Source organism: Vanessa tameamea, chromosome 29 (genome assembly GCF_037043105.1).
Source record: "Vanessa tameamea isolate UH-Manoa-2023 chromosome 29, ilVanTame1 primary haplotype, whole genome shotgun sequence".
Classification (NCBI taxonomy): domain Eukaryota; kingdom Metazoa; phylum Arthropoda; class Insecta; order Lepidoptera; family Nymphalidae; genus Vanessa; species Vanessa tameamea.
The window spans coordinates 630393-644844 of record NC_087337.1 but is presented as its reverse complement, the minus strand read 5'-3'; the positions used below and the strand labels follow the sequence as shown (position 1 = coordinate 644844).

At 34.8% G+C, this 14452-nt stretch overlaps 3 protein-coding genes across 4 annotated transcripts in view; 2 read left to right on the top strand and 1 right to left on the bottom strand.

Moving 5' to 3' along the window:
• LOC113400627 (cyclin-dependent kinase 9) overlaps positions 1–14452 on the top strand; it is an 89815-nt gene that overhangs the window by 1970 nt on the left and 73393 nt on the right. The window contains exons 3-5 of one of the 2 annotated variants that reach the window (XM_064219917.1): positions 573–710; positions 939–1018; positions 1516–1756. In XM_064219917.1, coding sequence (XP_064075987.1) covers positions 573–710; positions 939–1018; positions 1516–1735 — 438 coding nt within the window. In that variant the 3' untranslated portion in view covers positions 1736–1756. Of the gene's footprint in view, positions 1–572; positions 711–938; positions 1019–1515; positions 1797–14452 lie in introns of those variants that run through there. The other variant, XM_026640262.2, reaches the window with a different exon arrangement.
• LOC113400626 (zinc finger protein ZIPIC-like) lies at positions 4612–11407 on the top strand. The gene is made up of 7 exons (XM_064219750.1): positions 4612–4790; positions 6754–6836; positions 7105–7276; positions 7869–8041; positions 9237–9514; positions 9796–9943; positions 10215–11407. The coding sequence occupies exons 2-7, from the start codon at positions 6775–6777 to the stop codon at positions 10942–10944; spliced, it is 1563 nt and encodes a 520-aa protein (XP_064075820.1). The 5' UTR covers positions 4612–4790; positions 6754–6774; the 3' UTR covers positions 10945–11407.
• The window catches only part of LOC113400628 (gamma-interferon-inducible lysosomal thiol reductase-like), a 28675-nt gene continuing 27218 nt past the window's right edge, over positions 12996–14452 (bottom strand). Inside the window, exons 6-7 of the mRNA XM_026640263.2 lie at positions 13836–13988; positions 12996–13129 (exon numbers count right to left, since the gene is read on the bottom strand). Coding sequence (XP_026496048.2) covers positions 13040–13129; positions 13836–13988 — 243 coding nt within the window. The 3' untranslated portion in view covers positions 12996–13039. The remainder of the gene's footprint in view (positions 13130–13835; positions 13989–14452) is intronic.

Below are 14452 nucleotides of genomic sequence, written 5' to 3'. Positions count from 1 at the left end.
AATTAATCTTGGGCTCGGTGCTGAAGGAAAACATTGAGATACGATAATTTTTGAAGAACACTTTTTTGTCGCTTTTTGTACGATCTAAAATTATGGTCCTTTGCATTTTCCACATATCGTTTACTTTTAATAAGATATCGAGAAAAAGACAAAAATTTGAGGAGTGTAATCTCGTGACAGATTTAGCCACTATAATGTAAAAGTTTTTGTTTTCATTTCATGTTATCAGCTTTTGGTGTACCAATTTACTGACATTTTTCAAAATTAAACACCCAACATTTTCCCTGCGTGTAACTTTCATATAACGTCATTATTGGCAAAATACGTCTCACACAAAAGAGAAAAAAAAAATTATAGAATTTTTGACACAATTATCCAATAACATATTCAGAATTAAAAAATATATATAAATACTATAAACTAACTATCTGAAATCCATTTTAAAAAAATATTATGAAAAAAACTCTAAGGTTGCAACACACTTGACAGAAACGAAAAAAAATAAAATTTTTTTAATCGACCTTTATTTAAATAAGTAATATCATTAAAAAAAAATAATCATTATTTTTCAGGGTCCCACAGAACAACAGCAGTTAATATTAATATCACAGCTGTGTGGTTCTTGCACACCTGATGTCTGGCCGGGAGTTGAAAGTTTAGATCTGTACAACAAAATGGAGTTACCCAAGGGTCAAAAGAGAAAAGTAAAGGTGATACCCAAATTAATATTAAATATTTGTTAATACTAAAAATAAATTTATATGCAAACCCGAGATGGTTTCAAGAAATTGTAAGAAAACCTGTATGTTTCCAATATACTTGACTGCCGAATGTATGTACATCCTCCAGTCACTAAAACCTCTAAATTAACAGGATATATAAATTTACTGAAATAATTTTTGGTAAAATGATTACTTATTAAATTTTTGGTTTTACAGGAAAGGCTAAAGCCGTATGTAAAGGATCCCTACGGTTGCGACTTGCTTGATAAATTGCTGCAGTTAGATCCAGCAAAACGGTAAGTCATTGAAGTTATAATAGTCAGTACGAGTCGTTAGTAAACTTTCGGCCAAATGACAAGTGAACTGACGAACTAATTGTGGATAGCTTCGGTGCCCCTGGCGATGTTATGCTCACGACACGCCGCTTACTATAACAGAACGCCTTGTTTGACATACATTGAAAATTTGATCACAATAGTGTTTATAAGAGGCTATCATCACTCAAATCTTTTTCTATATTTACTTTGTTATAAGTATTTTTTGTATTGTTATTCTACGAGATAAAATTTAATGTAAGCCAACTGGTATATTGGTTAAATTAACTAGAGCTGAGGAAAAGCTTGAATGAGATTTTTTCTTTATAATATGTATATTGATCATCTTAAAATCATCTTTAAAATTTTTATTTGTTATTCTTAATAGCTCATTATTTATATGAGTTTAGACATTAAATTCATATTGTTGATTAACAAGAACACATATTATATAAAATATTATTAATTTATATTTGCAGTTATGACGCAGACACAGCGCTGAACCACGATTTCTTCTGGACGGATCCCATGCCGTGTGACCTTGCCAATATGTTAGCCCAGCACACTCAGAGCATGTTCGAGTACCTCGCCCCTCCACGCCGACCTGGCCACCTTAGGCATCACCACCATCCACCAGGAGCTCAACCTAAGCCAGCGCAACCGCCACAGGACTCGGGATACCAAGACAGAGTGTTCTAGATATAATTGTTATTGTAAATAGTTAATTATATTTCTAACTGCATAATCATAATTAAAAAAAACTTGATGTAAAGTTTTTAATTCAGTAAAAGATATTAAGTGTTCTACAACTATAACATATACCATTAGCAGGAGTGAAATACATAAACGTCTTTGAATTGACATAATAACATTTACATAGGATTTGTAAAGAAGGTGATGTTGTTATGGTTGCTTTGGAAGTAAGCTTAAAGTTTTGTGTTATTAATAAAGATATATTAATGAAAAAAAAACCGAGCTATTAGCCAATCACATGGAATATGACTAAAGTTTGATTATCTTTATTCCTTCTGCCATGGAGCACATTATAATCTTATATGTTGCATTATCCAATACTTAACTGTTACATTTCGGTTCATATCCTGACCCATAAGCAGTACAACGGCCCTGGTGCAGGCAGTATTCTAACGATCTCCCCTCCCCCTAAAAGTATTTTTAAGAGACCCGCTTGCCTCACCAATGGTATCAGACTTCACCATTATCCGCGAGGCGACCCCCAATTGCGTGGCACCCGGATCTCTGCCTGCCCATATTAATCATGTCAATCCGTCACTCCGTTGCCATCGCAAGTATGTATTCAATGAATATATCGCATTTATAATATTAGTAGAGTTTAGAATCAATTACTTTGTTTTTTTTTTTTTTATAATCTACAGCAATGGATTCTGTAATATTTATTATATTGTAAACCAACGTGTATAGTATACTGCTTATCTGACCATTTAAAATGTACCGGTAACGTGATGACACTTTGATTAATGTTCACAAAGCGCAGAGCGATACACAAGTCATTTTTGAAGTGAATTTGTTGAAGTTACGTTTTTATAAAAGTTTGACTAATAAGTTGAAATCTTTAGCCACTTATACTGAGTCGTTTGTGCATTAATTTATTAAAGTGAAGCTTCTTAAGAACTGAAAATGCGTCACGATAAAAAGTAAAAAAAATACGTTTAATTATTAATTTTTACTTATATTGTGGGGAAACGAACCGAAAAAAAAAATTTGATTAGAATGTAATTTGAACGACTTGTCCAAATAAGATTACATTCATTCAATATAATTTGTATTGTTTTTTGTTGTTGATGCGATGGTTCATAACTACATAACTATCCATCGCCAAGTTATTTAAATCTACTGTACTGTAAGGGAACAGATAATAAATGTTCTCTCTAACACATACTCAGTTCAGACATTAAATATAAAAGTGTTGTAATTATTGTATATTTCAAACGCTTTAAGTATACAAAACAGGCAGTGGAATATCTTAAAGTATTTTTGTATATGTAGATCATACGAGCCACTGGAACAATTATTGTTGTTTAACTCATGCCGAATATATATTCTCTGTGTGTAATTTAATTGCCAATGAGGCATTGAAAGTTTTCCGGTGGAATAAATGACAATCGGATACGTTAGCCACATAGGCCTACACAAAGCCCTGCCATACCAATACTATGTGTGAAAATGATTTCCATCTTGCAAAGAATTTAATAATTATTATCGTTTCACAAATTCTGAACTTGTTTTTATATTATGTATTTTTATCAACTGCCAATATTTTGACTATACAAGTAAGACTGTATACATACATATAGTTAGCAAATAAATGTAACAGTTTTATATGTAAATAAAAATATTATAAATTATTTTATGAGTTTTAATACCCTTCAAGAGATGTTGAAATATATTTTTAGGAGGAAATAGAGTTATATTTTATAGCAGATTTGCTGAACCTGCGGCTTGACCCGCGCGAAATTCCAACGCCCGTTTTACATCCTTAGGGGTGGAGTTACGTAAAATTTCGTAAAAGCGGATGTCTACACCCTATAAGGTACCCAACTGTCAAATTTAAAATTTGTAAGTGTTACAGTATCTGAGATTTCGTGATCAATCAGTGAGTGGTATTTCGCTTTTATATATATAGATTCACCTCTTGTAATGAGCTGAGTTCAAATTAACAGGCTGTAGCGAGTTCATGCGCGTATATGCCAGAAAGTGTACGAATGTATTTATGCAATGATGTTACCTAATATTCTTACCTAAATTGTTAACAAGAATTTTTTTTAATAATTAGTCGCTCGCGACTTTGCTCACCTTTTAAAGGTTGGTCTTCAGTTGTGAAATATAAAAAAGTTGCTTGAGTTCTACCTTGGGGTTCAAACTTTAAGATGTCATCAAATTTGATTCATTGTTTTGGCCGTGAAAGCGTATCAGATATTCTACTTACTTAGTAGTTACTTACTTAGAGTTACTTACTTAGAGTTACTTACGCATATATAATATTAGTAAACACGAAATCTGGTAGGTCATCTTCGTTACTTGAGTAACATCAAGAGGAATAGTTAAAGAGGCTACCTACCATTTTTTTTTTAATTAACAACTATATTATAAAGTAACTATTTCAATTTAATTGTTTGAAATTTTAATATAAAGATATCAAATGTGACGTAATAAAATAATACAATTTTAATTTAAAAAGTAATGCGTAAGCCGTTAAGTGCCTTTTATATGATTTCACTTTATAAAATAATGTTTATTGGATAATAATCATAATTAAGTTTGCCTTAAAAATCGAACATAAACTGATATCGATTTATAATGTAAATAAGCTATTAATACTCGCACTTATAACTACGTACCGATTTGGCTGTTGATAATTACACCATCAACAGCAACTCTCAGTAGTCACTAATATTATTTAGTTAAAAAAACGTTGATTGTAAATTTAAAAATAAATAGTCATAATATTTTATTATAGCGAAATAACCGATCTTGCAAATTCCCTTCAACAGATACCGGTAAGGGATATTAATAACTTGAAACGGACAACACTAGTAACTGTCAAGTATCCAATAAAAATAAAGAAATAGTAGTAAATATTTTTCGTGCTTGTTTTTTTAATTCTTACTTAATAGTTTATTCAAGACTTTAATAAATACGGCCATAACTAAACATGTTGTTATTATATTAAGTATTTGTTAATATACAAAAGGATTTTATTTATAGTAAAAGCGTGGTGAGTTTTTAATAATATTTTTGTTATTTCTAACCTTGTTTACGGAGATTTTGCGCGCGAAAACTGTTATTCAATGAAAACATACGATGAAACTGTCAATATAAATATTTAAAAGCTCAAAATAATGATATGTTAAGTGACCGAAAATAATAATTGTGGCGGCTTATTCGCTAAATCGCTTCGCATTGTATCGGCGTTTTAGTCTCGCTCGGTGTTGCATAATGGGCTTTATGTACCAAAGAATACGGTCGAAATGTAGTTGCGATTTAAAAGCGATATAGAAGGACCAGAATAAGGACGCCCAACAAGTTATTTAGTGAATGTTATGCCGATTAGAAGTATATTAAAGGAATAGTTAATATTATATATTAACAATTAATTTTAATATATTGGATATTATTAAATAATTTGTGTTTAATATAAATAATTTATTGAGTCAACAATATTTAAACAATTTTATATAAAAACAATTCTTAAATAATATGAATAAAAGTATAGATAAAAAACCACCATAATTGTTGTACATAATTAATATTTTGTCAAAATACAATTTACTATTTATTAATAATACAAGTATTATTTATATTGCAATTTAGTTTACTAGTATCACAATAAAAAAAAAAACAATATCTTCAGTCAGACTAACAAAAATATAGATTAAGTTTTTTTTTTAATTGATAGGTTCCATAAAATCTTACCAGTATGTTTACATTTATATTAGCACTGAAAGATTTGTAATAAAACTGTGGTTTTGCCTTTGGTTCTGAAATAGAATATCATCTCATAATTCTCAAATAGTAGTTATATGCAATTTTAAATACTTATGATATGTATCAAAAACAATTCAAAATTGGATTAAAGATTCACCAACTACGCAGCCCATATTAAATTGTGTGTGTGAACACAGGTGCACTCAATATACTCTCACACTGATAATCCAATTGGTCGACAAATCCGTCACAACCAATTTAGGAGTAGGTCTTATGGCTTTACATGCCTTCTGAGGTGTGGGGTACAGATGGCCAATTTCTAGACTCCGAGCTGTAACTGAATTTTCTTCAACAGTAAAGCCCCATAACTCTCAACCACTTGGAGTTAGAACCCAGGACCTTTGGATTTGCAGTCTTAAATCTGGCCAGTAGAACAATGAGGCAGTTAATATTATATAACATAAGATTTTAATCTAAATAAGTTAAAAGCTAAATAATCTTCACTTAATTGACTCTTAAAGTATTGAGGTGGTTTATAAATTGACGAATCTTGTTTACCGTTGATATTGCATGGTCATACTGATTTATCGGCACATTTAGTTATTTAAGATTCACAAGTGTATATATTAGATACACAAAAATTTTAAAGGTGTTTATCTCTTATGATAAAATGGTAATTATTTATAACAAAATAATATATCACATTTATACTATAACTGGCAACCCCACCTGGTTTTCACGGGTAGTAAACAAAGAAAACTTCTTGATTTCCTCTGGCCCTCTCTGCCACAAAGTTTCATCACAATCAAATGAATTTAGTCATACAGAACAAGCATAGAATCAGTTAATATTATTTGTTAAGACGAAGGAAGATGATGAATATATAAAATTTTTTGTTTTTTCATAAAATATTTATCAAATAGTGTTGCATTGCTTTTGTACATGTATGCTTATATTCTGGGTTGTATAAAATAATATACTTAATTTATAAGATATATTTTGTGTATATTAAATATACTTGGTACCTTATCATATATTCGTTTAAAAACAGTAATATATATTGTTGTGTTGAGTTTTTAAGGATAGTGAGCCGGTAAATAAGAACACAAGGGACATAACATCTAAGTTCCCAAAGACGTTAGCGTATTGACTTTGTAAGGAATGAATATTTTTTACAGGTAGACTATTTGGATCTGTTGCCAACTCTGCCTTTGTTGAATTATAAAAAAAAATAATCTTTTTTTTTTTTTCAGCCGGCTATATGAATTTGAACCATGGTCAAGATATGCTGTGTAGACGGCTGCAACGATACAAAAGACGATGTTGCATATTTCAAGTGAGTATTTGACTTCCAAAGTTCCGATAACAGCTTCGTCGACATCCAAAACGCCATTTTTTCGTAAGTCCATAATGAATATCACAATTCACGCTCTCGACCAATGATATCGCGACAATTCAAGGTCAAATGTTGTTTATTCGGGAATAGAGTATAAATTGTATAAATCATGAATTAAAGACAAATTAAACATATTATGTTGTAACCGTTTAAAACTCGCGTTTACTAGGTCGTCGGTCTTGATTGATAAACCCCCTAATTATTCCAGGTTTCCCAACAGCCGTACACTTCGACGGAGATGGTTGGACGCGTTCACGCCGTCAGAGAAAGTGACCATCGATTCGGTGGTATGCAGTCGCCACTTCCTGGAGGGTCAGTACGAGCTGGTAAGGGGCAAGAAGCGGTTGAAGGCGAAAGTGGTACCTAGCGTGTTCACTGAAGTAAGTATTAGGTTATTATTGTCTAATGTATTTTTTGAACTCTTGATCTTGTTCGGTTATACTGATTTTATTAATACCGAATCCCCCGACATAGCCTTCTCAACTAATCATAGACAATTTTTTTTTTTAAATACACTCCAGTAATTGTTAGGATAATTACTAACTAGTTGTGCGCTGCGGCTTCGCTCTTCGTTCGTTTCATCATTGAAAATTACATCAAAATCAGTGCAGAGGTTTGGCCGTGGAAGAACAACTGACCTTTACAGACAGACAAAGATACTTTAGAATTTATAAAATTGATATAGATATAATATTAAACAGCACACATATCCCCCTATACACGTGGCTTATATGTTAATAAAAAAAAAACATTTTTAGTTCAACTGTACCTGAACAATGTAGTTGTAAAATGTTTTTGCTATCCATACTTATCACTAAACATAAAATGTTTTTTAGTAAAAAAGCGTGTATGGCGCTTCTTTTCAATACATATTTGTTCCAGTATATTTATAATCTCATAAGGTGGTTAACATCGACCAATCAAAACGGCTGACCAATCAAATGTAATCAAGCGTCCTTGATCGCTTTACAGGATCGACCGAAATCACCGAAGAACGTTGCAAACGATGCCGAGGAGAACGAAGACATTCCCGCCAAAACAAATGAAATCGCCACAGATACGAGAAAAACAAAAAGTCACACAACAGACACACAAACGCCGGCCAGTGCCATAGATAGTGAACTTTGTAACGGCATAGTTAGAAGGTAAGATATAGCCCTAAATAATACCCGGGAAAACATTACCGATTACTTAAAAGTTAATGCGCGTTAAAACCCAGGCAAGCACCACTAAATTTCGATGTGCTTTATTTGTGTTTATAATTCATCTCGTGCTCGGAAGGAAAACATCGTGAGGAAACCTGCATGTGTTTGTTTTCAACGAAATTCTGTCACATGTGTATGCAAGAACCTGTGGAGCAGTATGGTGGAATATGCTCCAAACCTTCTCCACAAAGGGGAAGGAGGCCTTAGCCCAGTAGTGGGAAAATTACTGGCTTTTAATGTCTGTCTGTCTATCTGTCTGTCAGCGCTGGCCGTATCCGCTCACCCACTCCCCGCACAGTCCCCTTCGACTTTAGCCGGAATGGGTCGCAAAGGCAACATTTGATCTATTTTGGGCGTAATTTATTGAAGGGAATAAGCTTCAAGCCATCTCTCCAAAGGGAGAAAATGTCGTTGCCCAGCTGTGGGACGTTTACAGTGAATTTACTCTAGATAAAAATATAGAAAAATTAATGCTAGTTAAAAAGTTATTAAGTACTAAGTTTTTTCGAGAAATAACTTTAATCTTTGGGGGTAATTTTTAACATCAATGATAATAGCCCTAAGTAGATAATAATATCATATAATACGAAAAAGCTCCAAAACAAAGGGAGAGGAGGTCTTAGTCCACTAGTGGGACATTTACTTTACTCTCCTTTAGGTAAAAAGGGACAGAATGCTACTTAAAAAGTTGTTAATCTTACTTTAATTTTTATTGCGGAAAAAGTTTAATATTTAGAGGGCGAGGGGGTGGTTTGTGACCATTTATTCTTAATCCTCTATAATAAATAAATAATACATAAACAGCCTGTAAATTTCCCACTGCTGGGCTAAGGCCTCCTCTCCCGTTGAGGAGAAGGTATGGAGCATATTCCACCACGCTGCTCCAATGCGGGTTGGTGGAATACACATGTGGCAGAATTTCGTTGAAATTAGACACATGCAGGTTTCCTCACGATGTTTTCCTTCACCGCCGAGCACGAGATGAATTATAGACAAATTAAGCGCATGTAAATTCAGTGGTGCCTGTCTGGGTTTGAACCCGAAATCATCGGTTAAGATGCACGCGTTCTAACCACTGGGCCATCTCGGCTCGGCTTAATCCTCTACTGATGTATATTTATATATTTTCCAACAGAACAGATCCAAGCATAACAGCCATCGATTCAGAAGCGAATAACGACATAGAAGACATTATTACAAACTATCACATAAAACAAATTAGACCATTGAACGTCCAAAGGGAAATCAACGACACGGATTGCGGTGAATTGGAAAACGTCATCGAAAATGGTCAAGCGAACAGCGAGATGGCAACACAAGTCAAAGATTCGGAATTTGGAAACGAAGAGATGAAAATTATTGATGTTGACAATCTGCAGGATCCGGTCTTCATCGAAGTAGCCGTCGATAAAGGTGAGGATTTATGTTTTTTTGTTAAATGACATGTCTATATTTTCCATATTTTAATTTTTGCGCTCTGTATACGTTCTCTGGGTAGGTACGGTCCATTTTTTTTTAGCAATTAGGTTGTTTATAAAAGTTTTTGATGGAAGTGGAAACTAGTAAAAAATCTTGTTTTTCTAATTAGTTAAGTTGAGATTTTCGGCTTTAGCTATAGTCTGAGAATGGAACATAAAATTAATAAGATAATATTTTTTAGAAAGAAAAGACCTAATTTGAATGTTATTTAACAGCAGGTGATCAGGACCAGACGAACCAGGATTGTCTGATGCTGCTCGAAAGCGTCCAGTGCGAGGTGGACCCCAGCAGCCTCATGTTCCAGGACAATGATATCGAGACCGACGCGGACACAAGTTCAGATGTTGTGGATTTGGGAGAGAAGTAAGTAAAGATGGCGGCTGAGGTTTTTTTTGTATCTGTGGACCTAAAGAAAGGATAACTTTATACACGATTGAGATTAATACAATAGGAACTTTAACCATAAAGTGTTGTTATAGCTGTAAACATGAATATGTACGGTTAGCAAAACAATGTATTTGAATTTTGGTTTTTATAAAAAACTTAATTACGCTTACCCTGTCTACAATTTAAATGCATGGTAATTGTAAGTGTTGCCGTGTTAAAAAAATATAATTGGAAATTAAATTTACAGAAAAGAAGATCCGATAAGCCTTTTAACGTCGAGCGACGAAGACGAGGTCATCATCGAAGAGCCGCACATCGACACAGTCGAAGTCTCCGACGAAACCGACGAAGACGACATGCCGCTCGTGAAACTAGTCGACAAGAGGCCCAAGAAATCTAAAAAGACGAAATCGAAATCTTCAAAATCGAAAACCAAATCAAAGTCCGTGCACTCCGCTGAGAATAACATCGCGAAAATTATGTGGGGCTTGTACGAGTACTACTGCGTCGAATGTCACTTCAGGACCACGAGCAAGTCGGAATTCAAAAAGCACGCAACGGAGCACCCCACGGTCATACAGATTTGCCAAATGTGTGGTTACACGACGGCCAGCAAAGCACAGTTCGCTCGACACAAACGAAAACACCAGGACGAGAAGAAGTTCAAATGTCACCTGTGCGACTACAAAGCCAGACACAACATGAGTCTGATATATCACTTAAAGTCCCACGATAGTGTCCGTTTAGTGAACGCGAAACGAGGATTCCGATGTGAAAAGTGCGGGTTCCAATCGGACGTGAAGACGAATCTATTGAAACATATACGTTTGTGTACAACGGATACGAAGAAGTACGTGTGCGGGAAGTGTAGCTATGAAACGAAGAGGAAGTCCGATTTGAGGAGGCATAAGTTGAGACGGCACAAGGAGGCGAACGAGGAGGGAGATGATGACTATGTTCCCCCCAATTGGTCATAAATGTTTATTATATATGAATCGTCGAACGTTACCAAGAAAATCTGTTATTTACATACAGAATTATTGTGCATTGGCAAACAGTGGAAACAATTGTATTGTACTTTACAAATATAATTTGATCCTCTAACTATTGGGAGGTACCTTAACGAGATCACTCACTTATATTGTAACAGTTCAGATTCTAGCATTCCATAAGTGAGAGATCTGAGCATTACAGTAACCTGTAATGGTACTGTTTGTCCATTTGAGGGGGGTGTGTCCTTGTATGAAGGGTCAGTGAGTCAGGGTAACTACAGGCACACGAGCTGTAACATCTTGGTTCCCAATAGGGGTACATTTGTGATGTGAGGGATGGTGAATATTTCTCACAGCACCAATGTATTTGGACGGTGATGTATACTTACCATTAAGGTGCTCATTTACTCGTATGCCAACTAATATTATGAAAAAACCTGTTGCATTATGCGTAATAGGGGGCCATATCGCGGCGGTCAGGCTTTCGTTTTCAGTATGGAACGACTAATATGTGGTGTTTTGACTTAACAAAGATTTTAAACAGAGGATTATCAGTTATAAAATATGATGATAAAGTCATTTGCAACGATTTGATTATTATTGTGTATCTGTGACAATTGAATTTAAACCGAAGACAGTAGGTTTAAAAAGGGGAAGGAACTCCATTTTTATGGATTTAACTTGTGATTTATCTTGTGTAGATGAAGGAAAACATCTCGAGGAAACCTTGTGTTGATGACAATCTTCTAACACATGTACAGAGCTGGATTTAAAGAACAACAAGGGCTTTAATTTTAAGGCCTCCACAAGAAAGGGGCCTCATTTCAATACATATTTATTGATTTAAATAAAATCTATTGGAGATTGAGAAAAACGTGAACAATAAGAAATTCTTTAAAACATTTTAATATTCATTGTTTTTTTGTCTAATTTAATAAATAAATCAGGACCCCCACTTCGTTGTAGTCCCAGGACCTCCAAGCTTTTAAATCAGGCTCTGCATCCACACACATTTGACTAGTGTGACTAGCGGTTCCCACCCGTGGGATATGTTCAGATTGTTACTTAAGAATTGATCAAAGAATGGAAGAAACAATAAGGTATACTAACTTATCGACTAAGTAAGTATTTTGTAAATAATGATTGAATTTAAAAATATTACAGTAATAATATTACTTCACGTCACTCGTTGGAAGAAATCCGAAGAAATCTACCGAAATCAAAGCGCTGTAAATATAACGAAAGCTATCGTACCTTAAAATTATACTCGTCCATTGCTCAGCAGTCTTTCAAACGGACTGTCAGTATTAAGTATTTTTGGTATTAAAGATGTGTTTGTAAATTTATGTTTGTGAACAGCGCGGGTCGCTGCTGTAAGTTTTTTTTTTTTTATGAATTTGTAAATATGTTGTAAATAAACTCCATCCAAGTTATATTGTTTTATTTAAAACTAGTTATCGTCTCCGACTTCGCTCGCGATTTGGCGATTTGTCGTCTAGTGTTGGTTTTAAAAAAGTAGCCTATCCCACTCCTCGGAGATCACGCTTGCTTCATATGCAATTTCAAATCCGTTTTAGTGGTTTGACTGTGAAAGCATTTTTTATTTATTTATTTATTTATTTATTTATTTATTTATTGGAAAAGTTACACCATCAACATATCACTAAGCACTTAAAATTAATATCTGTTGGGTAACATACAAAATGATACGTCTTTAAAGGTGTAAACAACATTGACAAAGCATAGAGTATGTATATAATCTATTCCAGTGGAAGTAGGAATTAAGATGAAGAAACCTTGGATTTACGTATTTCATGTGATATGCTACGGCAATATGAAGATAACTCTCAAGGACTCCCAGACTTTATCATACATAGCTATAATTAAATATCTTCATTTCTCTATAAAAGTATTTTTGATATTCTATTGTGTTTTTTTTTATATAAGATCAATACAGGCAACCCTGAGTATTATTTTATTACAAGTCGATGAATAAGTTAGGGATATGTTTGGGTGTGTTAAATAAAAAAGGCATAAAAGTGTATTAAAATTGTACTTAGAAGTAATAATCTTATTAAATCTAGCAAGACGCTGGCTTGGTCGTGGACAAGCGGCAGACGACGTCCTTGAGGTTTGCGAACGACTCGTCCTGTAGGGCTTGGTCGAATTTCTGAAAACATAAAAAAAAACTAAGTAAAATTCCTTTTGAAATACGATAAAATTGTAATATCAAAATTGAATTTAAACGTCATTTATTATGATATAGATATTGTTGGATTTAATTCTACTCATGACAGTTTTTTTTTTGTATGCATGTTGGCCCTACTGGCCTTTACAGCGTCACCGGGCTTTGGGGCGAGTACTAGACTCAGCCTTGAAGTTTGAATCCTTTCGGGCTCGAGAGTGACGTTCGTCCTGAGGGTGTCTCCTATGAGATCGCACTTCGGATCAGAACGTAGTCGGTGGGGTGGGAAACACTTCTGATCGGAGCACTGATTGAATCTATTGACGCCACGGCCGCCTCCGTGACGTCACTAACCTGGGTCCTCGTTTCGAGTGTGAGGTATATAGTGTAGTTTTCCCTACGAATGGCGCGTTTGCGATAGGGATGCTATCGTCTTCGTCGTTCAGGACGTGCATAGGACGCCTGAGTCTGTTTGGTCATGACAGCGAAACTTTCAAAATTTATTGACGTATCATCTTTGCGTGACGTTGGCAGAATATTTTGTACTCAAATATACGTAAGGAAAATAAAAAAATAAGTTCAGTGGTGTAGGCGCGAAAGAGCAACAGACACACAAACAGAGTTACTATAGCATTGATAACATTAGTATAGATACATCTACAGATGAGATCAGAGAGCTCCACGTAGGTACCTCATTGATGACAATGGTGGGCACGAAGGCGAGCGGGCGCTGCACGGCGTCCGACTTGTCCCCGTAGGCCGCCAGCAGCGCGTCGCCCTGATCGCCGGACGCGCAGCGCTTCAGCTTGTCCGACTCCGCCTGGCGTTTCACTTGTTCCAGGCACTGAAATCAAAATTACGTATGAGGCTTCACCACTTGCGGATTCGTTGCTCAAGGATTCGAGCCCCACCCCCCCAAAAACAACTGAGTTCTTCCGTGACAAATCTTAAAGTATCTTATTAAACTTACAGTACTTTACCTAAAGCAAATTAAATGTTGCGTACTTTTTTAGTGTTTGCTATACCTACCCCAGTGATAATCCCAGATCCATCACTGGGCCTCGCATATCCTGGAAGCGTTGCGTCAGGGACGGATTTAACTATAGTCCAAGTAGTTCCGGCCTTTAGTGCTTGATTTAGATGAGGACTAGACTTAGTGTGGGTGTTTCTTCAGCAGTCGTGCCTTATGTTTGTTTCATGCCAACGATAAAAAATAAGTCGTCACAGCACGTTGCAACAAAAATTACCCGTATCGAGATTTTAAATAAAAAATGGTAAATATCATTATCTAAAATAACCGGTTAAGAT